We start from the raw sequence: 27,048 nt of genomic DNA, 5'->3' as shown, positions 1-27,048 counted from the left end.
GTAATATTCTTTAAAAAGTTTGTCAGTTTTAAACTGAAAATCAGCACATTTAAAAACAAGCTCTTGAAGTAGTTTTGATCCACACCTCAATTTTACCGTTACTGAAACAAATCACTGGTTCGTTATTCTAATTTATTAAGATGCACCTGTAAGCTGCCATGTAGTTCTTTGTCAAATTGAATTTAACCCACAGAACAAAAGCTTACCGACAGCAACTTCAACACTGAAAATGTTTATTAAAGGGTGCTACTATACACATACCGATATTTCACACAAACGTTTACTTTTAAAAAAACGGCAAAAATGAAGAAGTTTTTGCGATTTGGGGAAAATATAAACAAAGAGAAAAATACAGTGAACTGCATGTATAAACAAGGGAATACAAACTCCTTTCCCTTACAAGGAAAATTATGTTGCAATAATCTAAACATTTGGTCCAAAATGTCCATGCTGGAGAAGAAAGAAAACTTTAACAGGCAACCAAACAGAATCAATTTAAAAAAAAATAAAATCAAACTGCTGGTTTTTAGCACCCAGTAGATAAAAATTAACGCCTAATACGAAAGCATCCGACTTGCCCAAATATATGCCAATAGCATTAAAGACGTACTTCAACCAATCTCCATGTCTTCTCCAATTGGTAATGAGTCACCATAAAAAACAAAACATTCAGGGACCCTAACATTGATCTCAAAGTAGTTTACATTTAGCTGCCACTAGGTGGCGAACTCCAATAATGTCTGAACCATTTCAATTCTTGGATATGGTCAAGATTGTCCAACCATTAAATATTTTCTCAACTTGAGACTTCAGCTGGGGGAAAAAAAGGTAAAATAAATCAAAAGTGAGTAAAATGTTTTATTGTACTTTATCAGATAATAGTGTAACAAAATTAAAAATCACATGAGGATAACTGGAAACATAAGAAGGAGAAAAAATAAAGTCACTATGCAGAAAAAAAAAGTTTCTTCAGACTTAGAAGCTGTATTTTGGTAGACATGACAAGAACAACAAAAAAGAAAACTCTCAAAAACTACATGATTAAAAACAGCTCTCAAAAAGGAAGCAATTATGCAGTCAAGAAAACACCCCAGTGGCAGCGTCACAAATATAAAAGCTAAGGTGGATTTAGTACGGGGAACATTGACCAGTAACAATTTATGTTTAGAATGGTAGTCAACAGGTAATACAGTTTGCACCATATCTCCGATGACAGCTTTTTTTTTTTAGAAGGATTCAGTCTTTTAAACTTACAGTTATGTATTCCTTACTGCTATAATCCCATCCTTTTTGTTCTAAAAACATATGCTAAGATAAAAAAAGTTCATCAAGACAAAGAACAGTAGAATCTTTCCCCAGTAGCAAATCACCCACAGCCACTACAGCTTCTCTTTAGGTGGAGCCCCCCTCCCACCCCCTCAGCAGTCTGGGGCCATTGTGCTCCGATGGGGACATGGATGGAGGAAACAACCGTGTCTGCCGTCTTTGTGTCATCACTGGACATGGTACAGGTGAAAGATGGGGGAGGTTTCAGGTGTGGGGAAAAAAAATGTCTGACTCAAGGTTGTCCCTGCAGTGGAGCTTTTCCTCTTGAGGCGAAGCCCTCACGCGCTGACGGCATCCTTCTCCTTCTTATCGCTGTCTTCATGCCAGGTCAGACGCTCCTCGTAGAAGGCTATGACGATCTGTGGACACTTATGATTGGCCTCCTTGGCGAGCACGAGATCGGCCTCATCAGAATCTTTCCTGAAAGGGATGATTGTAAGTTATATACACTGTACCAGATCACCGTTATAATCACTAACGGTACATTTAAAATTATAGATGTGAAAGTTTTACTTCAGATCAATACATAAAGTGCCTCTGAATTTACAACATACGATTAACCTCAATACAACAACAAAAAGAGACACACACCATAACCATCAGATAAGGCCTTAGGCTCATGTTCTGAGATATTGCGTCAACATCTGTGCTGATAAGTGTGTATCAACCGTACTCTCCGATGAAGCCATTGGAGTCAACCCTACAAGAATCGAGTGTTTGAGTTCACATTCAAAATGTATGTTTCTTTACAAAGCTCTGAAGATTTTATTTCCCCCCCTTCAACTATCACTTATAATGGAATAGTGTAGTAGAGACATCACCACGGAAACAGGACACACCCAAGCATGAGTGAAAAGATGTACAACATGTAACACAACGAGTTAATATGCAGTCACATAAAGCTATATGAACTGGTTTACTGTTTATATAGATAGACAGCTATTTCATGCTAGTAATAACTAATGACATAGTAAGCTTCCCATGCCTTTACGCCTGCACACCAGAATTAAGTCTGCAAATAAAAAAAAACAAAAGGAAACCCTTAGGATCTTATCAATAATTAGGACACAACGCCACATCACAAGTTCTCTCAGAATAAATTTTTTAGTAATGAAAGAATGATTAAAAAGAATCTTTGGCCGTGAATTTGAATCAGTAGTTATTATTTCATTGCAGCAGATGCACTTAAGGTCAAACCCTTTGCTAAGAATTGCTAAGCTAGTCACTCCTTTTTGTTGGGATCAGGGATTTCATTCATACATATTGTGCTAATTCTCCAGTCACCCAAAGATTGCTTGAATGGCTTCACCAAGCAGAAACAAAATGGCCAAGACAGCAAGCTGTCTAATCAGACTGTTTAACTGCAAAATGCTTTTTTTTTTTTTTAAATGAATCCCAAAGGAATGGAGTGATCTTAACACAAAGGCTTCCAAAAAACATGGATAACATGATCAACAAAACTTACCATTTCATGAGAAACATCAAGTCTCCACATGAGTCAGTTGCTCCTATAATCTTCTCTGGCTCAAGCCCCCTCTCAAAGCCACGTGCAACAAGGATTTCATCCTGAAATTAAATAATACAGTTGAAATCCAGAGATATTAGAATTACTTGAATTTATGTTTTTTGGGAAAAAAACAAACAAAAACAAAATGGACTGACAAAGACGTTTTTTGTTTTGCATGACATTTGGATAAATGTTCAACTTAGATCGTAGTGCTATTCAAGGTAAGGCTTAACTGCAATTCAGAGGGGCAGTGTTATACGTTTTCCAGCCACATAGTGGCATTTTGTAGCACAATCAAGTAAATATGCTATAATCAGTTGTTATAAAAAATACTGTAACTGTAATGCCTTCAAATTGGACCTCCGTCTCTTTAAGAAACTTGTACAGACACTGGCCTTCAGGAAGTCATCACAACGTCACTCCTCTGTTAACCCTTTAACAACGTTTTTACCAGGTTTGCATGAAAAAGCAGCTGCTATAATGAACTTGGCTGCTGCTGGCTAGTTTGAAGGAGCTGAGTGGGAGCAGTCATGATGGAGGGGGAGCACTGTCAGGTGGAAAATTTGGTATTTGAAGGCGGCACTCGATTCCCTGCCCCCAAACATTTTTCACAGCTAAATGGTTGTCACGAGAGATTCAAGTATTTCTCAAACATGCATGAAAACAAAAAAAACATGGCAACACTCAAGGTGTGTTTTTGATGAGGGAACAATATTGTAACATTAAAAAAGTTGATCTTACACAACACTGTCCCTTTAAGAAGCTTTCCAGAACAAGTATGACAGCTAACATGTCAAATGGAATTATTTGAGTGACATAACTGGACCGTATGGTCCACTTCAAGATTTCACATCGAGAGACACACAAAAAATGATACCATACTGATCCGTTTGTAAATTTACATGAAGAATTACAGTCAGTTAAATTAAGAGATGGCCAACCCATAAATCACAAACCTCTAAATGAAGAGATTAATTCAGAACAAAAAGCTACATTTGACAACCACAAAGGTGCCAATCCCACATATGCTAATGTATCAAATCAGGCTCAGCCTAAATGACCCAATATGTTACATTGATTTCTGTATATAAGATGTACTATATACCTCTTTCTTTTTCTTGGGCTTGCTACTACCCTCCTCATCATCATCAGAGCTCCTCTTCTTGGAGCTGCCGGATTCTTTGGAGCGCCCTGAGGGGCCAGTGGTGGATTTGCTGGCCCCGCTGCTTGGTGTAGCACTACCAGTACTTCCTTTCTTGTAGGTCTTCATGAACTCTGATATTAGCTCAGGACAGTCCAGATTTTTCTCTGGCTCCCATGTGTTGTGCTTGCTGCAAAATAAAACAGAAAATCAGTACTGGTAAAGGCTGTGATAGTATTTTTTTTTTTTTTTACACCATTTCATAAACTGTCTCAAAAATCAAAACTACACATCATGTGCATTGCATTTCGTGTTTCTGGCCGTTTTTCTTGTTTGTTAGGTTTTTTGTTTACTTACTCCGAGTACCCTTTCCATTTCAGGTAGAACTCCACCCTGCCTTTCACCACCCTCCTGTCCAGCACTTTCTCCACAACATATTCTTCCTCGTCAGAGGATGAGGATTCTTCGTCGCGAGACTTTTTGCCCATGGCACTGTTCGGAGCTTAGCAACACGCTGTCTCAAGTCGTCGATACTTCCCTGTTCAAAAGGAAAATAAACAATTAGCAAAATGGAACTCGCATCGCATTAAAATACAAACAAACATATATTGTTGTAAAGTTATTTTAAAAAAACACCTCTAAATATAACACATGATGCACGAATGCATTCTTAGTCGACCGCTCAATACCCTCATTTTGTTATGATTTACAAACGAAAGCGAGCGTTTCATTGTAGTTAGTTCAGTCTGCAACATGCTAAACATGGTGAAAACTCGATAAATTAAGAAGCCGAAATCGAGAAAAGTGATTTTTCTACCCCAAAACATACCTTCCTAAAAGAGAAATATGTCACATAGCATCAAGACATTAGCACATAAAGTGCACATTGAAACGAGGCATGATCCAGTCGTGAGCTAACCCAACCCGTGTTAGCTTGTCATATAGCCTGACAAGCTAGCATTTAAACAAACACGTTGACTTCAGACATCAAAATACAAATCTATACTTGCAACAGCATAAGTTATACTCATAAAGAACGTGTTTCTTACCGTCCGGGTGGAAGAAACAGGGTTTTTGAGCCCTTAACAGCAGCAAAGCACACCGTCTATTGTGAAGCAGCAGAAAGAGGCCAAACGCAAAGGCTACTTTAGCATCTAGCTTGGACACACATAAAAGGTGCTGTGCGCAGAAAAAGCGCGCGTTAAGGCGCACAATGAACGTACCCGCCCCCTTTTCGATAACGTGTTCCCTTTTTATTTTTTCTTCTTGACGTATATTTGCAAAGTTCTATATAAAAATTGTTTTGTTTTTAGATACCATGCAGTTACATTTTTACCCTTATAATACATTGTTTATGTTGTGTTCGTCGTTTCATGGTCGAGTTTAATTTTATTTAAATGTCAATAATGCATCTCAGTATAAACTTTGCCTCTCTTTGACCATTTCCCAATGTCATTTCTTTCATTTGGTTACTCATATATAGACAGCAATTTTATTTCTTCACTTAAAAGAAAATAACAATGAAAGTGGTCATGGTGCAAGTTTAGTAGCACTGGATGGTTGCTGGGTCTATTTTGCATTCCCTCGTTTAATGTAGTGGTGTATGGACCATAGTGGTGTTCACATTGGACAGTGTCCACGTATTCTGGATGTCCTTTGTGTTTATTGGAATAAACAAGGGTCTTCTTAACTCTTTTGACCTATGTGGCCATTTACATCTTCCAACTGTTTATAGTGCATAAAAACTAAGTACGCTAAATCAATCTCGGAATAAAATCTGTAATTGTAATTGCTTTGAGTCTACTGACTATTTTAATGGTCAATGTATTTTTTTTCCTTAAATATGAATAAAACACGTATCCTGTCTCGTGATTAGCTGTTCATAGTGATTGACAGCGTTTAGGCCAATCAAAGACCGATGTAAGACTCTAAGACGCCACAGCGGGAACTACTACCCAATGGCAGAGTAAAAGAGGCGTAACTTTCCCTATTTATTGTACTATCCAGGAGGAGTCGGATCTCGCCTGACGCAGATTTCTGCTCTGCGGTTGTTTTACGAGGAGTCTTCAAGGATAAACCTCCAAGATGTCAAAAGACGTGAGTTTAATGCATTCTTCCACCCGTTATAACTCAGGAATTATTTTTTTAGCCTTTAGATGAGTCTTAAGTTTCAATTCGATGGCTGGGTTTGGGTTGCAAACATAGCGTCTGCTACCGTTTTCCTCCATAGTAGAGCCGCCATTTTATAGCATCTGGGCCTCGTGCTCTTTTGTTCGTCAGTCCAGCTTCTTACGGTACTTAAATTTATGTTCATAATTAACGTAACTATCAAATTTGTTTAAGAAGTAATGAAACAACACACCGATAGGGTTTACGTGTAATGACTGCGTTCAATTAGCATTTAATGTAATTCACTGGTCGGCATGCTTTAATGGCGGCAGATTCCCCCTCCGATTTTAGCTGCTCAGTGAAGAGTGGGGGTTGGGAGTGAGCTGAAGGACACAAGCGTTGTTTATACCGATTAATCACGATTAATAACATTTTGCATGATCGGCTATCGCTTTTTCTGCTTAAGGTCCCACGTGAGCCAGAGCAGCTCCGCAAGCTGTTCATTGGAGGCCTGAGCTTTGAGACGACAGATGAGAGCCTGCGGGCTCATTTTGAACAATGGGGCTCCCTTACAGACTGTGTGGTAAGTGTCTCTTTATGTTTCCCTTATTTAGAGAAAGTTGCGTTTTAGTGAATAATAACTTCTACCTTTAGGTCATGAGAGACCCCAACAGCAAGAGGTCCAGGGGTTTTGGCTTTGTTACATATTCGTCAGTACAGGAAGTTGATGCTGCCATGGCTGCCCGTCCCCACAAAGTGGATGGAAGGGTCGTGGAGCCTAAGCGTGCAGTTTCTAGAGAGGTGTGTGTTGCACAAAATGCATTTCAAAACTTATTGTGGTCTATAAATGACTATGAAAATGATTTTTTTTTTTTATTATTTTTTCTCTTAAGGACTCAAACCGTCCAGGTGCTCATGTAACGGTGAAGAAAATCTTTGTGGGAGGCATCAAAGAAGACACAGAGGAGTCGCACCTTAGGGATTACTTCCAGCAGTTCGGCAAAATCGAGGTCATTGATATCATGACCGACCGCAACACTGGAAAGAAGAGGGGTTTCGCTTTTGTCACATTTGATGACCATGATTCAGTGGATAGGATTGTCAGTAAGTACATGTCTTCTTCATGTATTTATTTTTTGCAGTTTTATGTTGTTGTACTGAATTCTTTTCGTCTTCTGTGTAGTTCAAAAATATCACACTATCAACTCACACAACTGCGAAGTGAGGAAAGCCCTCACCAAGCAGGAAATGCAGAGTGTTGGAATGGGAATGAGAGGAGGACGCAACAGCGGGGGGAGGCCATACGATTATGACAGAGGCTTCAACCAGGGTAGGGCTTGTAAGCAAGCAGTTGTGTTGCTGTGACGGTAATTACAACATACAACCTTAAATGTTGAATCAGCGTGGTTTTGCTTTTATTCTAGGAGGTAGGGGCAGATACGGAGATGGTCCAAATAACTGGAATGATGGTGGTAAGTATTTTATTTTTTTAAATGGATACTGGGTGTTTTTTAGATCACTGGCTAGTAAAACTGTTGTGTCGTAGGTTACGGAGGCGGTCCTGGTGGTCCTGGCGGCTATAACAACGGCGGCAACAGGGGTTATAACCAGGGCTATAACCAGGGTGGTGGTGGAGGTGGCGGCGGAGGCTACGGTGGAAACAGTTATGACAGCAACGGTTATGGTAAATAGTCATGACTTTTGAATTGACCTTTTTACACTTATTTAGGCTTTAGCTTCTTTGACATGGATTTTCAATCTCAGGTAACTGTGGAGGAGGTGGTGGCGGCGGTGGGAGTAACTACAACAACATGGGCCATTACGACCCCCAGGCCTCTAACTTTGGCCCAATGAAGAACAACTTTGGCGGCGGCGGCGGTGGTGGTGGCGGCAGGAGCTTTGGTAAGCCTCCAGAGATCCAGGATGCAGCTGGAACGAGTTTAGCACAGGTACTACCGAGCTTCTGATTACCTTAACTTTTTTTCTTCAGGTGGCTACGGAGGTGGCTCTAACAATCCCGGTGGCTATGGCCGCCCAGGACGATTCTAGAATAAGTGGTAAGCCTCTGTCCATGCATTTCAGTTTGTATTTTGTCAGAAAACCAGAGTTTGTCATTGCAGGAAATATTTGAGTAGAGATAACGTAAAGCAAATACACTCTGGACGTCAGGTCGTACAAAGTCAGTGCATAGTTAACAATGTTGTTCCGTATTGTTCAACAGGACTGAGTACTTAGGAGAGGAGAGCAAGGAGAGGAGAGCAAGCGAAGTGACAGGGCAGCTGCAGGTTTACCTCCTAAATCTGCTCAGCCAAACAGTTGTGGCAGGTTACAGCTGCTACAAGAAGAGATGTACAGTAGATAAATCATGGAGGGCCTTCAATTAAACTTTTGTGTCTTCTGTTTTTTTCTTTCATCAAAATGTGTTTATAAAACATTCCAATGAGGGTTTTATGTTTATCTTTAAGTCTGGCTTTTATTTGTAACTGCATCAAATCAATCTGAAATAAAACACCTTTCAGTTTTTTTAAGTCTTGTTAGATTCTTTAGCGGTTCGGGTAAGGGAGGGTGCATTATTAGATGCAGAGTGGGGATGAGGACAATTCTGAATGTGAGGCATTTGGGAAGGGAGAAGATCGCTGTATCTACCATTGTGGTTGAGGAGTTGTGGACAGATGCTATCATCATAAAGAGGCCATCACTTGGTACAAACTCTGCCCTGATTTCAACAAAGATCATCTGGAGGATGCTAGCTTACATGCAAAGTCTGAGGCTAGCCATGGGAGCAAGCTGAGGGAGAGAAGTAGCAAAGCCATCGCCAGGATCATTGAAGCAGGGGAGAGTGAGAACATAGTCCTGAGGCTAGCTGACAGCAGCTACCAAAGGGCTTAAATGCTGACCGTAGGTAAGACCAGACTTCTCAACTACTGCTAGTAAATCTAACCTTTGACTCGTAGCTGGTAGTCAGTTATACAGCCAGCAATGGCGTAAACTTAAGTTCGTATTTGCTTCAGTGTTGATGGTAAAATTGACCTCTGTAATTGTGAATGGAGGTCAAATCTGTTGCATGCATTTATTAAAAAAAAAAAGAAAATTGAAGCATTGCTTTTTTTAAACTTGTCATTTTTCTACTTTTTTCAGAAATCTTTGGTCCCTGAAATGCTGAAATGTGACTTCATTTCCATGACAATGACTCACAGGTACAAAGGAAGGCTTGTATTAACAATTGCTTTTTTTATTATAACAAAATGACAAAACACTGTTTTGTTTCCCCCAACAGGTTAACTGGACAGTTGTGCAATGCAGAAGTGTTTTAACTTCATTGAAGAGTGGAGTGCAGATTTTTTTTTTCTTCTCTTTTTTTACATCCCGTTTTTAAATAAACTTTTATACATTTTAAATGGTTTGGTTTCAATCATTTTTAAGGGGCAGAAAATGTTTACCGTTACATTTGGCAAGTTTTTACTCAAACTGTTGCAAAAATCACAAGCAAGTTGTTTAGTCCACTTGCTGGACTAACACTGGTCTCTCTTATCCATTGAATGAGGTACCAAATAAATACTTCCATCAGGAGTTTGTTGTAAAGAATATTCATCTGTGGAGTAAGGCTGGCCATCTTCGTCTCGTAAATGAGAGAAAACTTCCCTGTAGAGGTCTGTGAGTCGGCACTTGATGAAAGTCAAGCTACGTTGGAACTCCAGCCGCTCCTGTGCCAGATGTTCTCTTTGGGCCTGCAGGTGGTTCAGCTCTCTCTCCAGGTGAACAATGCTCTCCAGCTTCCTCTTCCTGCAGTTCTGGGCCGCCACCTTGTTCTTTCCTCTGCGCCTAATGTCTCTGACCAGTGCGAGTTGAGTGTCTGTCAAAGTGTACTGTGTCAGGAGCTCATTGAAGTCATCCACAGGGAGATTGATGATCTTATCCAAGGGGAAGGGAATCTTCAGAGCCACAGCCTTGCGCTCATCTCTGCTCAGAGGAGCAGGAGTGGAGCTGCTGCCTTGTGACTTTGTGTGCATGCTGTATGAGCTCCCTCTGCTGGTCACTGTTGCATTGCCGTACAGGTCAGCGGTAACGGGCTGCTTCAGAGGTCGAGGATTCATAGAACAAGTTTGTGAGTGAGGGTAACTGGGTTGAGGTGAAAAGTAAGGTGTGTGTCCACCTGAGTGTAGATATGGGAGAGTTTGACTCTGATAGTCCATTGGATAATGTATGTGGCCTCTTCTTCCATGCTCGGTCATGCTTTCTGGTTCACAATCACTATATTGTGTTCCCATATCAACATTTTGGTAACCTGGTCCGCCCCCGGCAGGATTATCTGGAGAAGAAGTGACTGGGCTGGATCCCAGTGAGAGACCCGAATCTGATTCCAGATCATCCCCAGAGCGAACATGGGCGTTTTGCCCCAGCGTAGTCCACAGCATGTGTCGACTTAAACCCTGAGAGATGCTGGCGTTCGGCCTTATATGACACTGAGCGGTACCTGCCATGTTTATAAGAGACGGCTGAGCGTGGGAGGTGATGGGAAGCATTCTGTGAGGCAGCTGTGAATCTGCATTTCCATACACCGCATCTGTGTTGTTGTTGAGACGATGGCAAGCAGGAACTTCTTCAGAGTAGCATCCCTCGTAAGTGTCAGCAGTGCTCAGCTCGCAGGCAGCAGCAGCAGCAGGAGGTTCTGAATGGGATTGAGTCATCCCAAACTCTCCAGCGGGGGCCATAGGCTGCATGGGTTGATAATGTGCAGCTTCATAGGAGTTTCCACTTTGGACTTCGAATTCCTGTAATAAAAGAGCAGAGTTATTAAAGGCAAGCAGAACTACGCAGTTTTCAGCCTCGGCTATACAATCCTGCCTGTTCTATAAGATAATGTTTTATTGTAGCTCATCAGCAAGATGATATAATGGTTTCATTTTGGAAATATGTCAAATTTTCACCTGTATAGATTATTTTACCATATGAAGCTCTATAGAAAAATGTTAAAATAGGATTTTTGAAAATTGATACAGAAATTGAATATTTTCTGGAATTACTTAGTAGCATATTGGCCCTTTAAATTATGTTGTGATTTCAGATTACAACACATTTTGTTAAACAAGATAAATATCACCCAAGCAAATACCTAAAAGTTGCATCCCTCTCGAAATTTTAAATACGAGTTGGATTTTGTATTTTTTCTTTTTTTTTTTTCTTTTTTGAAGAAAGCTGCAGGATCACACCTCTAAACTATGTAGCTTCTTTCAAGTGACTCGGCTCTTTTTGGTTTGCTTTCCTCTCCGATGACTAACCGTTTCATCTAAAAGTTTTCATTTCTTGTAATTGGAGACCTTTATCGTAAACTTTGTGAAGCATTTATAACTACTTTTGAAAATATCCTGATCTATATTATTATTATTATTATTATTGTTATTATTTTAATCACATAGGATTTTATTCATACAAATGCACCAAGCTTTATAAATCACATGTTTTTAATTAGGGATCAGATTTATAAAGTGTTTTAAACATTTGATAACAGGCATGGCATTTATAACTTTAATCATAACTCAATGTCATTTTCAATAATTGAATTGTTGCCTTGCAGGAAAAAGGTCCTCTGTTTGAATCACGACCCGAGTCCATCCTAGATAAATTTTGTATGCTATCCACATGCATGTGTGGGTTCTCTGGCCTCTCCATGCCCCAGGAATATGCATCAAAAGTTAGCCTGTCCTCTAAAATGCCAGTAAGTATTAACATGCGTCTGCATTTATGGCTGTTTGTCTCTTTGATGAACTGGTGACATAATCCAGATTACACCTCGCCTTTCTACCACATGAAGGCAGGCACCAGTGCACTTTCTCACGCACATCACCTAACTTCATTAAATATTACTTCTTATTATGGTTTTAGCAAGCGCTAAAAATATTTGCATTTAATATAATTCTTTGTGGCTTTAACAGTGTTTTAGGCAGCTCATTTTGGGGGGAAAAACTGTAGCAGTTGTCGCATTTAAAATGCACGCTGCAGGATTTAATGCGCTGGTTACTGTGATGCTTTGCAAATAGCATTTCTGCAAGCTACACTTCCCTTTTGATTTTGCGTATGCAACTGTATTTTGCGTTGATTTTTTTTTTAAAACACAATATAAAGCCTGACTGATTTTCTCAAAAAAAAAATTATATTTTGTTATAGTTGTTGACAAAGTTAAGTCATAATTTATTAATTTGTTGAGCAAATGTATATCATATTAGTTAAAACAAGCATATAAAAAGTGCATACCTTTAATTGATAATGGATATGTCAATGCTAAGGAAGGTATAAAAAATGTAAGCAATTTAAGGCACAAGAATGACTAGTTTTTTTTTTTTTTAATTGAATTTGACTTTGTACATGTGGAATAACGCTTTCTTCTGCACGCTCATTTTGTTCTGCTTCAACTACTAAATACTTCTTTAATCTTTCGAAGGCGGCACATTTGCTCACGGATCTGTAATATAGGTACTGATGTGAATTTTTATTTGTCGATAAGGAAAACATAACCATTTCACTTACATGTATTTAACACTTTGTTGTGCCCTGTTGTCGCAAAAGTAAAAAATAAAACAGTACAGCAAAAAAAAAAAAAAGTAAATTTTTATATCACATGTTATTGGAGGGTAGAAAAATTGTCCTGTTTGTCTGTTATTAAAAGACTCCTAAAGAGCACAAATTATTTTTGGAGGTTTTCTTTACCTGGAGCTCAGTGATGGCCATCAACTCCTGCCAAGCCATGTCCATCTCCATGTCCTGTGGCGGTCCATGAGGCCTGACTCCATTAAAATTAGCAGGCATGGGCAGCCCCCCGCACAGCCTGCCTGGAGTAGCCACCACCTTATGTAGCGAAAGACAACATTTGTGATAATAAACAAAACACATTCTTGGAACTTTTTTCGGCTACGGCATACACCGAGTTGCCTGTTTTTCATCTCATCTCAGGACCTACCTCACAGGTTCTCCTCAATGGGAGAACATAGTTGGCCGTTGAGCACATTTAGAAGAGGCTTTCACTGGAAAAAGTCCACCTGGTGGAGACACATAACTGTTTGTTACAATGACCTGCTGTCCTCTCGCCACAAACTGCTAGGTGACAACACGCTGCTCCACGCACGTCTCAAAGAAATTACACATCTGGTAGCCTGTCAGTTGTAAATAAGAGGCTGTTTGGGTGTTGTGTAGGTTCTTTTGAAGCTTATAAAAGGTTAATTTTCAGTTGAGCTGACTCCTCCTATCAGCTGTTCCAGTGTGCAGCAATGCCAAGCCCTGATAACACAATCTGCGGAAAAACAGCGTGCTCTGAAAGACAGAGTAAGGACAGAAGGCCGGTTGGGAAATTTTGCTCTTGATTATTCCAAACTTTTCTCATTATTAAAGTTTAGCTGGACGCCATGGAAGGAGATCATCTGTAAATTGTCTTTCCAAGTTCGTCGGGAACAGCTGGCCACATCTACTTTACTGTTTGGGGGATTCCTTGTCTAAAAGATGTGACCAAAAAATAAATAAATTACTTATTTAACAGCAGCCCAAGCCTGTAAGGAGGACCGCTATGACTTGAACATCATTTTGAAGACATTGCTGTGTCATAAAAAAATATATATATCAAAAAGAGATCAAAAGAGTTGTATTACCATACTATACCATACCACTGAAAAATTGTTTTCTAAAATATTTTCAAAAATGCATATTTTTGAATTTCTATGCAATATTAAACAGTTTCTGTTCATATTTGGCATTACAGTAAAGAACAAACATAAAGAACAAAGGCACTTGTTATTGTGATTGAATAATTTATTGAGATAAGGTATATCTAAATTTGCATCTACAATTACAAATTATAAATCATTTAATATTTTCATTCTGTCCATTTTTATTCAGTCAACCTTTATTTATTTATTTATTTATACCATTAGTAGTTTCATTATGAAACAGACTATTTTATGTGCTTTGTTGTAATAACTGTACAGATTGAAAAAAATTGAAAAAAAAGTATAAGTGGAGATTTCTTAAACATAAAAAGTCAAATTTCATTCATTCTAATTTTATTTTCTTATCACATTGTATTTTTGTTAACATGAATGTAGACACTCAGGTAAGCATATACGCACTTTTTAATATGCATCATAATTTATTTGAAGCATTCGTGTGTAAGTTATTCCACAATGTGTAATAACGTGAAGTATGACATTGTATCAAATATGTTGTACAGTAAAGGTTGCTGTATTTGTTACAAGTTTCCTGTTCTCTTTGGTTGTGGGATCAAAGTGTACCTAGTTAAAACAAGGACATTTTATTTAGCAAGTTTTATTTATTTAAACAGTTGAATTGAAGTTTTGTGCTCCTGCATTTGGTGTGAGGAGTACATAGTTATATCAAAGTTATGCAATAAGTTCAATACAACAGATTCTCCAGCCTAATCACAATATTTTATTTTTAATGTATACACACACACACACACACACACAGAAATGTAATATGTAAACATTTTTAAATTACATTTCTGGAGAACTTCAAAATAAAAAAAATTCTCTAAAAGCAGAAGGAAAACATAAATGAACGTACCTGAGCAACATCTTTATCATCTTCAGCAGGTGATGAGGAACAGCAAGGACACATATGTCAGTCCTGGAGGTGAGCACAAGAAAATTACTCAAAGCCTTTTTGACGATGGCAAGAGGTGTGACACTTGAGGCCTCTTTGCTCTATCTCTTCTCTTACTGTGAACTTCTCTGTTAGGCTGCACATTCAGCCACCAGCATAAAAGGGATGGCTCGATGCAGACAAACGCAATCTTCCTGTAAAGCACCCACACCAGCCCCCTTTTTTTTTTCTCTCTCTCTCTTTTCTTTGCGCTCTTGTATCCTTAATAGCAAACTTGCGCCCCAACCTTCAAATTTCCCTTTTGCCCTCACAAGAAACCACAAACCAACAGTGTGGCACACACCACGGCAATTATTCTGTCAGTCCACAGTGAAGCAGGAAGATGTTTACAAATCTAAAAAAAAATAAATAAAATAAATAGAGCCTTTTTTTTTTTTTACTCTTAATTATGAAGCATACACCTAACCTGGTTAGATCAAAGATGTAAAACAGAATAAAAACAAGCTGCATTGATGTCTCTGTCCGGTCAAAAACTGCACGAGAACAATGTTCTCCCAAAAGTGAAAAGGTATGAGGAGTGTGATTTGGAGCACCTGGAGTCAGAGGCAGCATTGCAGTGAGGGCCCTACTGGAGGCTTGGAGGCAGGATTGAGACTCAGTTTAGCGGAGCTGGAATGCACACCCCTCCGACAGGTAAGAAAGCCTGCATTGTTCCTATCTGGCAGAGCAACCGCCAAGGGAGATACAGGAGCAGGGGGAAGAATGAAGGGAAGCGTGTCTTACATAGCAAGTGACCATTGAAATCCCACACAAAAAAAATCCCCCTCATTGCCCAGATCTAAAACATTGTGAGGACTGAACTCACAAAGGCTTTTTTATGTTCTGTGTTACTGTCACGTTGCGCTGAACCTCACGCACAAATTACTGACAAAAAAGTTCATGCTAAGTTATTTTTACATATTTTTTTTGTCTTTGATAACAGAAACACCTTGCCTCATGGTAACTCTGACTACTCTATGTTTATGACAGATCACATCAAGTTTTTTTATGTAAAACGGATGAATGATTGTATTAAAACACTTTATCATTGTAAAAAAAAATCATAATTTATTCACTTTTCTCCATAACATACTCTGAGATCTTGTGCTAAATTAAACAATGCGCTCTCATAATAACATTAACAAAAGCTATATGCTCTTTTACTTCCGCTAAAAAACAAAAATAAATACATTGTTAAAAGAAAAAAAAACTCTGTTACTATCAACAATCTAAGATGTGTTAAAGAAAAAAATAGTTCCTATTTTTCAGATGAAAAACAAAGTGAAGATTCACTACTGATGCAGGCCACTTAGCATAAATGCACAAGGGGAAAAAATGTACATCACATGCATTTAATTTTTAACAACTTTATTTTTTGTGGGTTTGGAAATCCCACTTATTTCCACAAACAGGCGTTTGAATTATTCATGAAAAGAAAAACCTGGAGAATAAGTACATGAAGGATATGTTTGGATAAATGCTGAGTAGCTCGGAAATAAAAAGTTAACACTCTCAGTAAAGCATGATGTATTTAATGTCACGAGATCATGACATCCCACTGAAAGCACAAACCTTTTACTGACATTGTTTTCAGTTGGGGGAGGAAAAGTAGGTGGCTGACAAAGTCAAGAAAGGTGAACATCTACCAGGAATCCAGGAAGGGACTTCCCAACTCAAGTTCCTAGCACCCAGCCCCTGACTCAACCAATGCCACAGCATGCCCTGTTATTACAGCAACCGCAGCGGTTAGAAATCTGGACAGAGTTCCCAGGTCAACGCCCACATTCCCAGTTTGTGTTTGTTTGCTCCAATTAGTCTTTGACATCTTTGCCTTACAGTCTGCCTGGAGCTCACAGGCCCCTTCACAGTTTACTTCTCGAGCTTCTCACGGCTTCACAGACTACTTCACCTTCGAAAACACAGCAGGAAGAGTAGTTGGTAGCTGACCACAGTTGAGTAAACTCGGGATTTATTTCTCCTAATGTCCCTGAAGCCAAAGGCTAAAAATAGCAGCTTGCGTTTTTGTCTAGTCCACACATCATAGTACACTTTCATGGCTTTATATTTTACCGAAAACAATGAACGTGTAGCCTGTTGCACTTTGGAGAGTCTAGGAAAACTTTATCAGACACAAATGGAAAAAAACAACTCAGTATGCAGCAAAATGGGTTCATACAGAGGGTTGTGGTATCAAAATGGGAATGTTTTCAGAGTAAGCTTCTCGGAAGGAAGGGAATAAAAAGCAGAGATGGTAAATCATCTTCAACAAATAAAAGCCAGATTTTAGTTTGAAGATTAAAGAAAATTGTTTTCACTTAATTTTGAAATGCTAAATATTACCATGTTATAAAAACAAAATTAAGAAGATAATCCTAGAATAGATTAGAATCTTTTATTTGTGCCTCAGTGTGTCACTGTGTCTCAGCAGCTATGAGAGAGGCAAAACAGAATGCGTTAAACACTCTAAAACAATGGTCATAGAAGCAGCATAAACAGGAACGATATTTACGGCTGTGCAGTAAAAGAATATAAATCGTAAACCGAAGTGAACTGCACCAGTTCTGTGCGAATTGTGTTTTTGTGTGATCTATTTGACTATAGACAGATATGTTCGATGCAAAGAATACAGGAAGAGAGAAAAGCAAAATTATGCAACTGAAACAGCACTGTTCAGTAAATGTGGTCGCATGAAGAAAACAATGGACTGAAATTTAATATTGATCTGTTGAACCTCCCTGAACCCCCGAATATTTTGTGTGTATAATTTTTTTTTTTTTTTTTTTTTTTTTTTTTTTTTTTATTTTATGTTACGTTTTTCTATGTAGCTTTAGCTACAACCTTAAATCTTAAGCTATTGATGCAAATGGCACAACATGAATTCAGGTTTTGCATTTTAGGTTGAACTGAACTAAATCGAATAGTTTTTTTTTTTTTTGTCTTTGTCAGCATTTTTCCAAACACTGTTAAAATGCACTTTTAAAATACATTACAACTGAAATTTGACTATTTTTTTTTGTCTTCCCATGTTGTTAACTTTTCTATTATTATTAATTTCTATTAAATTGAGTCATATGTAACATATATTTTAATATTTAATTCTACCAGTTTGCATGTGGCTTGGTAAAAATAAATGTGTATAGAAAATTTCTTAAATTTTCATTTGAGGGTTTAAGAGAATCTTCATTATCTTTTATGTATGTGATGATTAAAGTTGGTAATGGGATTTTTTTTTAAAAGTGGAAATAGAAAAGGGACAGATGGACGAAGAGATGGATGTTTCATCCCATCGTTTATGGTTGTTTATTTGTTTTGTAGGAAGCCTCCTTGGCTGTGGAGACAAATAGCTGCTGCGAGGACTGACCTCTGATTACACACATGTCCGGTTGAGTGCTTTTTAAACTGAAATATGTAACAATCTTTGACTACAGACCTTATGAAGACGTGTAAGAGAACATGAATTAATTTCAGTGAGATTAATTCCTCCGTCCTTCATCACTGAACCTCTCATGACGTTCGGAACGTTACTGTGGCCTGAAGGTGAGAAAATGAGGAACCTGAACATGCAGCATCATTCTTCTGAATGTCTCAATAAAACCTGCGCTTATCTCGAGATGTCCAGATTATGATAAAGTTTTGCAACAGCGGCATTGCATTTCTGGATTATTTTCTGATAGCTTTCAGTTGGCCTTTCTGTGTAAATTTCTCTTTCATGCACTAATCACGTTAAAGCGACGGTTGTACGTTAAACAGACTTTCACGACAAAAACAAAACCTAGTTCATCCTTTGAGGCTGCATTGATACTTTTAAGTGCATAAATGCATGAGCGTGAAGCATGCAAAAGCTGGTTGGTAATGCAGACAGAGAGGGAAGGCAGGGAAAGGAGGATGTTGGCTGGCGGAAGCTCTGCTTAATGCTGATAAAAGGAGCGCTTGGTTCTGAGGAAGGGAACTGCTAACTGCTGTGGTCGCTGGCATAGGCAGTGGAGAGGGAAACAGTCCGCACTTTATCACCACTTCACTTCTACTTATGTAATTAATTTGAATTGTTTAATACTTGTGAAAAACACCTCTAACATTTGACAAGAATAAAATGACCTGCAACAACTCTTTTTTTTTCCTCCAAATGTGCTGTGTAGGTGCATATTTTCCAAAAAAATAAAAACTAATGGCTTATGTAGAAAAATAATATATCGTAACAAATCCCTTTGAATGATTTTTGTTGTAAGCCTTAATAATAATTAATATTCACCTCTCTGCAAAGTTAACAGTCATTATCTGGTGTTTGCATGTTTCATTATGTTGATTCATTGTTCAGGTTTTTACTCATCGCCCACTCTACCTGTCATCGTTATCACTGTGGTATTGTGAACAATCACCTAGAAACTCCAATATATTTTTGATAAAAGAGAGGGCATGACACCCAAAGTTCTTTTAACCCTGAGCAAGTTAAAGGCAGCACGCTGTTTCCTCTCCACTCAGGGCAATTTTGAAATCTTAGCGGCTAAATTGTGTAAACATAGTGCCGTATTGCGACACTTCATGGTTCTTTACCACAACGCTGTTATAAGTAAGTGTCAAATAAGTTTATATCTCTTCATTGCACTTACTTCTCTAGATGATTAATTTAGATACACCGTTTTGTTTCCAGTAATATTCAAAACACTCGTCCAAAAGGAGCGAACTGTAAGGCCAAACAATGATGTCATTTATGGACTAAGACAGAGGGAAATCCCCATCAGCCAGCCTTTTCCAAACGTTTCCCAGAAGTGGGAAGTAAGATAATTGGAGTTGGTTAAATGTGGGAGGATCCAGAAAAAAAAGATGCTGATGAGCAGGAGAAAACTGAAAAAAGCCCAGCAAATTGAGTGATTTCGGGTTGCTACGATGCTTTACAAATAACTTTGTTGTGTGACACAGAGCTGAGTGTTCGCTGTAGTTGAAATGAGGTTTGAGAATATAAAATACATCTCTTGGTAAACCTGTGTAAAACAATTTGATCTGTCTATGATATGCCACTCATATAAAATAAGTATTTGAACAAATATTTTGCTAATCAATTTGATAATTATTTGCACTGCAATAATCAATTTGAGGAATATTGCCCCAGATTTGGAAGTCATTATAACACAAAAACTGCATTGATGAAAGCTACCAAATATGTTTTCATTAACTCAGGTGTTGGATTTTTGTCTACACTCATTAGGTTTTTCAAGTTTACCTTAGCAATGTGTTGAATTTCACTTTGCCTTCAGAACTGCCTCAATTATTTGCTTTCATATGCTTAGCAAGACATCAAAAACCTTCGTCGCAGCAACAGTGGTGTGAAGTGTTACCTTTCACCTCATCCATAGTTTAATATCTGATGATTGTGCAAATCATTGGCGCACAATGAAATAACATTCAAAAAACCATCTTGAGAAGATTTGAGGTTTGTAACATAGTGCATTATCCTGTTGGAAGCAATCATCAGAAGACACATACACCGTGGTCAGAAAGAAATGGACATGCTCAGTAATACTAGTTAGGGTATTGTCTCTAAATAATAAGATACTCCAGATGTGGGCTGTTAGATCTCACTGTTGCATTAGATGCAATCATAAGTGACAGAACCAGAGTGAACACTGAGAAAAATGTAAGCTGATGGAGGCAGTGTGATTTTTTTTTTTGGGGGGGGGCAATGTTCTTGCTAAGAAATATTGACTCCTGTGATTCATGTAGATGTTACTCTCTGACATTCTAAGCATTGTGGCATAGCAATATCTTTCAAGAAGACATTATCGGTTCCATCCTTTTCCAGAAAAAGTGGTTCAGGAATGGTTTGACAAGCACAAGAGCAAGTTTTAGGAGTTGACTTGGCCTCAAAATCCATCAGTTTCCATTACAAATAGAGCATCTGTGGATGTTCTGGTCAAACAGTCCAATTCATGAAGGCTTCATTTTTATGTTTAAGAAACTTATAGGAACTTCTGCTAATGTTTTGCTGCCAGATACCACATAGCACAGTTTCAAGTAGTAAATTAATAGGTCAGGAATGTTTTGACAGTTAAATGGGGAGCCATGGCAGAAAATCATAATGTTAGTCCGAAATTGCGTAGCTTGTGATTGTATTGTATTGTATTGTATTGTTTTGAATGACGTTATAGGACTGCACTGTATTGAACAGTAACAGTATATTAATTACTTTAAAGTATTGGACTTCTCATCTCATAATATATATTTTCTTTTTTACTGAAATTAATTTGTCTTAAACTCAGATTTGGAGCTCGGTAAGAACCTGTTTGTTTAAAAAAAAAATTACAACATTGAAGGATAACTTGTAATATAAATTTGAGTTAGAATAAACTGAATAGAACTACATGTAAAGCTGGATTTTTGTTTGTGTTATTAATGGCGCATTTTATTCGTAGTCTGACGGTGAATTTTCGACTTTCCAATCGGAAAAAATCAATTGAACTTGTTGTAACACTTACAGAATCAAAATGAAGTGGGGCTATGTATTTAAAGAAATATTAATTTATTAGAATATTAAAGTAATCATTAATGTTTCATCATAACTTTCCAATCAAACACAAAGCTTTAGTAGTCTTTAGCGGCTCTCACTCGCATGTGAAGTGATCTTTGCCCTATACGTACGCATAACGTAAGATGCTGCGTGGGCCAATAGGGAAGAGCCTCATTTTGGAGGTAGTAGGCTGGTGCTAGCCGGGTAGCTAGTTTGCTAACGAGAAAGAAGATGGATTCTCCAATACTGGTATTGTTACCGCTTATATTTTTTCGTCATGTTATACTGTTTTACGATAAATAACTAGTTTTAGCAATTATAAACAAAGAACTGCAGTTATAAACATGGTAAAATATCGGTATTATGCTCGTCAAGGAGCTAGATTGACAGGGAGCTAAGTCTTGGCTAACCAGTTGTTAGCTTCGTTTGTTGCTGATGTGGAAGTCCAGCGTCATTTTTACGACCTGTCTAGCATTTTAAAAAGTTTTCAAATATTTTATGAACAATTTAAGATTAGCTTTGCGGCATTCATTTAATTTACACTCTCGTTCCTCTCCGGATATAGTTTTCGCTGTAGTGTCCTGAAATGTGACAGACATATTTCTAATTCCTTAAATGATCGCTTAAAATAATGGGTTGTTGTTGGCGTCTCCACAGGAACCTTCCCTGCACACAGTCAAAGCTGTACTGATCCTGGACAACGATGGAGACAGGCTTTATGCCAAGGTAATAATTTTGTTTACTATGTAATGTGATTATATAATATTACCGAGATTTTATGCCTCTGAACTTCTCCTAGCATGTCATAATTAACAGTATCTAAAATAAGTTAATATATAATAATGGTGACGTACCTTTTTGTTTTTATCTTCATATATAAAAAGAAAATCACTAACAGTACATCAGCCACTTACAAGCTTTACAAGAATGCAAGTCATTTTAAGGGAAGCGGGTTCGATTCAATACAATTTTAGGTCTGTTGCATGCCTGCAGTAAATTTAACAGCCAAACTACAGATTTGTGCAGTTCAAAAATAATTTTACTGAATCCAAAATCAAATATTTAAAATTAAGCAACTTTGTCTATTCAGGACCAAGACCTGCTATGTTTTAGTTGATAATTTGCGTATAATTAGCTGTTGTTATATCATTTTTGTGTATATTTTAACACAGCTTTTTTTTTTTTTTTTTTTTTTTTTACACACAGTAGAAGCTTTTTTTATTACAAGAGCAAAGCTGTCTGTGTGTTCTAAAGAACAGATGCGATTAAACAAGACTTGAAACAGAACTAAACAATCTACAAGCTGCAAACAGTGCACAATAAACCTCCCAAATTGTGATGGCTGTAATTAGGTACTTTTTTGACAATGGTTTGTGGAATATGAAAAGTAAAGTAAAACAGCATTTGCTATGCTATTTTTCTGTAACCAAAAAAATATTCACCCTAAATGTCATTGAGCTGAAAACCCACACAGTTAATAATTATAAATATTATTGTATTGAATTTTTTTTTTGTAATTGACTGTCATTATAAAGAAACTTGTTGACTGAATCCTTTAACATATACGTGAGAAAATTTCTACATGGGTTTGATTTTTAGATTTTTGTTCAAAGTTGGGGGGGAAATAAAATCACATGTCAAGCGACGTCAAAACAGCAACAGTAGCTGCTTACTTGTAATGTTCGTGAAGATATCTGGGTCTATGCCCTTGGTTTAAAATATGACCAGCCTGCTTATGGTTGCATTTAGATTCAGATAAATACACCATGCTGATCTGTTTACAGTATTATGACGACACATATCCGACAGTGAAGGAGCAGAAAGCTTTTGAGAAGAACATATTTAACAAGACTCACCGGACAGACAGTAAGCAATGTTTTCTGTATATAAAGACTCATTTATTATTACCTCATTTCACATCTTAAGAGCATTGTGATTATTATGGTGTTTGTTTATATTTCTTTTTCTTTTTGTTGTTGTTCTATCCTTTAAGGTGAGATAGCATTACTGGAGGGCCTGACTGTTGTGTACAAGAGCAATATTGACCTGTTCTTTTATGTGATTGGAAGCTCACATGAAAATGAGGTAAACTGAAGATTGTGTAGTGTACTATTTGGGATGTAAAACATCCATCTGAAATATCACTAAATTTCACACAAAATAATCAAGTTTTATTTATTTTATTTTATTTATTTTTTTTTATTCAAAATGTTATTTGGTTTCATGGTAACATTTAATGGTTATTAATGTCCAATGACAAAGCTAAAATAATTCTAGGTTACCTTAAATGTCATCATGGTGTTACAACAATTTACGTAATACAGATATGTTACGGAGAACCACGCGTTACACAATTTAACATGCTTAGCGAGTTGAGAAGTGGTTTTATTAATTTTGCCTTGACTGTGTCATTTATTTAAGAAAATATAACATTTGTGCTTTTAAACTTCAAGTCTCCATTACTTAGACACACATTGAAATATTATTTTAATTTCAAAATAAAACAAAGTGTGAGTTTTAATATCTTCTCGTTTCTTCTCTTTACAGCTGATGCTTATGGCTGTTCTAAATTGCCTATTTGATTCCCTCAGTCAGATGTTGAGGTATTTTTTAGCACAATATCAATTGACCATTTAAAGTAGTGTCTAGGAAAACTGTGGTTTGTATTTATACTTTTTTTTTTTCTGCAGAAAAAATGTCGAGAGGAGAGCTTTGTTGGAGAATATGGAGGGACTCTTCTTGGCTGTGGATGAAATCGTGGATGGAGGGTATGTACAAAATTTTACAGCATGAAACCTTCAACGGCAAGATTTTTTTTTTTTTTTCACTATCAGCTGGTATCTTTGCGTACTTAATAATTTATTGAACATTTTGTGTCTCCCACAGGGTGATCTTAGAGAGTGACCCACAGCAAGTTGTGCACCGTGTGGCTCTCAGAGTAAGCTCTGCTCACCACCTTTCCTTCCAGAAATATTCCACAGAGTTTGGTCGTCCTTTTGTGAACTGTGTATGTACTATTTTTCTTGTAGGGCGATGATGTACCTTTGACAGAGCAGACAGTCACCCAGGTATACAATATATCCTCACTTTTTTTCACTCTTTCCTAAGTTTGAAAGATTCGTTAGATTATAGATCTTTAAAAGTCACTGTTCTACAATCTAGTATAAAGGCTGATGTTTTGCGTCATGTCCTCTTCTCCCGCTTTGTCACTTGCCTTCAGGCTGGTGTTTTTTTGTTGCCTTATATGCGCAATGGTGTGCATGATAACTAATTATTCAGTGGTAGAAGGTAGCCAGCGGTAGTTCCTGTCTTTTAGTTTCTATGCAGCTCTGTCTGTCTGTGGGTGTGAGCTCTTCTTGATTAATGTTGTCATTTAGGAGATCTGAGACCGGCCAACGCCATTCCTCCTATTGCAATGATTAATAGCTGTGTCCAGTCTCGATGCTTTATGGTTATGATTTGGCTTTCATTCAATCAATTAAGATGATTAATTAGGTCTTCATAATTCCTTTTCAATTATATCACTTAGTCATTTTTTTGTGGTATTACTTCATTTTTTATCATTACGCTAGGGTACATTAATTTTGTTTTTCTATTTTTTCTTTTTTTTTTTTAATTCACTTGAATGTTTGTTGCCATTGTGGTTTGACTAAAATTTTACTGTAGACGGTTAAAACTTGTTTTGTGTAATTAAAAGTATTTCTCTTTCGCAGGTGCTTCAGTCTGCAAAAGAACAGATCAAGTGGTCACTTCTCCGATAGTTGTCTTCACGCCAGCGTAACCAGTGAGCTGCTGCTCGGCACAGACCACATGGCACTGATCTCCTCACCTAGCCTACATTTGAGTCGAAGCTGTAGCAGTGCAAACGGCTGATCAAGTCACACTTTCGGACTTCTTCTTTCTGAAGTTTCCTTTTTTCATAATTTTTCTGTTGTCTTTTTGCTCTGTTTTTATTATCAAAGAGGCTAAAATGTGTACATTCCAGTAATGACTGGCCTGTTTTGTTGATTACTTTTACATTTTTTTTCTTCCAAATGTGATACACTGATAGACATCAAAACCTCTGAAACCATTCCATGTATCACTCTATCCTGACATATAATCCTTTGAACAGCATGCTGTCGTTCACAGATCATTGTAAAAACAATAAAGTTGTGTTAAATTTACATGTTAAATATTTGGAACCACTATTGCATTCATTATGTTTTATTTCCTAAATTGTTTAACATTTGTTACTTTTGTGTGCACTGAGGAAAACATAAAGCTTTATAGCTTTACATGGATTTAATGTTTTTTAAAATCATCCTCATCAGTTACTCTTTGTTCTTGTTTGCATAGCTTTACTTTAAGAAATAGGAAAGGAATTTTTATTAAAGTGAAAGTGTGCCATCTACCGGTAATAGGAAGGAATTACATAACGACAAGAACATATTTCTGGGGGAGGAATTTTATTCCTGCCACTAGAATCAAAACTTGATGTTGAATCTTGTAAAATGAAAAGTTGTATAAGGGAGATAAATACCTTATGCATGTTTATCTACTGATGTGCATCTTGGATGCCATGTACACCCAGCTGTCACACACTTGCTCCCTTCACTAAATAATTATGAAGGGGGGGAGTGAGCTGAAAGAAATGCAAGAAATAACAGACGTGACATCCATCTGATGTCTGATGCACAGTAGATTATTTGAAATTACCTTTCTGCCAGTTAATTCCAGATAAGAAAAGAAACGAGACTTAAAATTAGTAAGATTTTTACAAAAACAAATTGATTTCGAATGAACACTTCATGTGCAATCTCATGTCTATTCTCCTAAAGCACATAAATTGGTTTATAATGACATCCTTAGACATCCTTAAAAATACACAGAGGGTTTTAAAATGCTAACAAAATGTTTTCCATTTGAGTTTAAAGGCTTTTCACAATTACCTGTGTAATGGCATTTATTGGAGAAATTATGTTTTTGTAAAATGCCTCGAGAGATTTGTCGTGAATTGGCGATATATAAATAAACTGAGCTGAATTGAACTGAAAATAGAAAACATTACCCTGACCCATTAATCATATTATTTTGGCTTCGCTCCATTTTATCCTGACACATGCCCTAAATAAAGTGCTAGGATGATGCTACTTGCTAAGTGTTCAGTGGACAAAAGTAGTAAGAAAGAGGATGGTAATTATTATAAATGGTCCCCATTAATACACCAGTTTACTGTTATCACGCCAGTTTGCTGGTATAATGAGAACAGCTTATGTCTCAGTGTGCGGCTTTAGTGCAAGACGTGGGGGCAGGAGGGGGGTTTGAAGGTTAAAAAGGACGAGGCCTGCTCGGGTAGGCAGCAGTAAATGTAATTAGATGAAATCCCAGGAAGAGCACAGCATGGAAGAGAGCGGGTTAAAACACAATCCCACCCGGGATGCTTCTCCAAGCTCTCACTTTTCATTGAGATGGGCCTGCAGCACAATCGGCATCTCAGTGACTTGCTGTCATCCTGTAATTACAGTTGCACCATCATAAAAAGCAGCCAGGTAATTTATTTTAATTATACAGGAATGAGTACAGCAGTTAGAAGCGTCATGGCCTGACATACTGTACATAACATGCAGTAAAATTGTCAGAGACGTGTGCGTTAGAGTCTCGTAATTGATCGATGCATACAGTGAAGGACTCGGTCCTTTCTCTTGTGCGAGTGTGTGTTTGTGGGGAGGGGGCGGTGGGACTTTGTAAATTAGTCAATAAATTCTCATCATCTGCAAGCTCACAGAGTCTTTATGCCAGAGTCAATGGGCCCCAGCACCCATCCAATAGTATGTC

The 27,048-nt window shown here is 37.6% G+C and overlaps 4 protein-coding genes across 6 annotated transcripts; 2 read left to right on the top strand and 2 right to left on the bottom strand.

Moving 5' to 3' along the window:
• Positions 1-1,231: 1,231 nt before the first annotated feature.
• On the bottom strand, positions 1,232-5,183 carry cbx5 (chromobox homolog 5 (HP1 alpha homolog, Drosophila)). Its single transcript, XM_015032778.1, has 5 exons — positions 5,024-5,183; positions 4,332-4,512; positions 3,939-4,164; positions 2,792-2,892; positions 1,232-1,746 (listed from the first exon to the last, which is right to left on the bottom strand). The coding sequence occupies exons 2-5, from the start codon at positions 4,460-4,462 to the stop codon at positions 1,605-1,607; spliced, it is 600 nt and encodes a 199-aa protein (XP_014888264.1). The 5' UTR covers positions 4,463-4,512; positions 5,024-5,183; the 3' UTR covers positions 1,232-1,604.
• A 779-nt stretch (positions 5,184-5,962) lies between these two features.
• On the top strand, positions 5,963-9,374 carry hnrnpa1b (heterogeneous nuclear ribonucleoprotein A1b). Of its 2 annotated transcripts, XR_001425024.1 has the most exons (11): positions 5,963-6,071; positions 6,550-6,666; positions 6,738-6,884; positions 6,977-7,187; positions 7,267-7,413; positions 7,508-7,555; positions 7,630-7,767; positions 7,848-7,985; positions 8,074-8,140; positions 9,222-9,280; positions 9,361-9,374. XR_001425024.1 is itself a non-coding variant. In XM_015032777.1 (10 exons), exons 1-9 carry the CDS (start codon positions 6,060-6,062, stop codon positions 8,130-8,132), a joined length of 1,017 nt encoding a protein of 338 aa, XP_014888263.1. In that variant the 5' UTR covers positions 5,963-6,059; the 3' UTR covers positions 8,133-8,140; positions 8,305-9,158. The 2 variants fall into 2 exon arrangements, 1 of the variants encoding a protein (XP_014888263.1); XM_015032777.1 differs by lacking the exons at positions 9,222-9,280; positions 9,361-9,374 and adding an exon at positions 8,305-9,158.
• Positions 9,375-9,471: 97 nt separating this feature from the next.
• nfe2 (nuclear factor, erythroid 2) lies at positions 9,472-14,913 on the bottom strand. 2 transcript variants are annotated; one of them, XM_015032775.1, is made up of 4 exons: positions 14,652-14,913; positions 13,039-13,117; positions 12,789-12,926; positions 9,472-10,855 (listed from the first exon to the last, which is right to left on the bottom strand). In XM_015032775.1, exons 2-4 carry the CDS (start codon positions 13,084-13,086, stop codon positions 9,596-9,598), a joined length of 1,446 nt encoding a protein of 481 aa, XP_014888261.1. In that variant the 5' UTR covers positions 13,087-13,117; positions 14,652-14,913; the 3' UTR covers positions 9,472-9,595. The 2 variants fall into 2 exon arrangements, with proteins under 2 accessions (XP_014888261.1, XP_014888260.1); XM_015032774.1 differs by lacking the exon at positions 14,652-14,913 and having other exon boundaries at positions 13,039-13,490.
• Positions 14,914-21,372: 6,459 nt separating this feature from the next.
• copz1 (COPI coat complex subunit zeta 1) lies at positions 21,373-25,246 on the top strand. The gene is made up of 9 exons (XM_015032773.1): positions 21,373-21,480; positions 21,889-21,957; positions 23,016-23,097; positions 23,225-23,316; positions 23,779-23,834; positions 23,922-23,999; positions 24,118-24,169; positions 24,261-24,299; positions 24,945-25,246. The coding sequence occupies exons 1-9, from the start codon at positions 21,463-21,465 to the stop codon at positions 24,990-24,992; spliced, it is 534 nt and encodes a 177-aa protein (XP_014888259.1). The 5' UTR covers positions 21,373-21,462; the 3' UTR covers positions 24,993-25,246.
• Positions 25,247-27,048: the final 1,802 nt, after the last annotated feature.

The sequence above is a fragment of the Poecilia latipinna genome, unplaced genomic scaffold (assembly GCF_001443285.1).
Source record: "Poecilia latipinna isolate Pla-1442-1.1 unplaced genomic scaffold, P_latipinna-1.0 Scaffold250, whole genome shotgun sequence".
NCBI lineage: Eukaryota > Metazoa > Chordata > Actinopteri > Cyprinodontiformes > Poeciliidae > Poecilia > Poecilia latipinna.
Note: the sequence above shows the minus strand (reverse complement) of the source record. Positions and strands in the feature narration are given on the sequence as shown.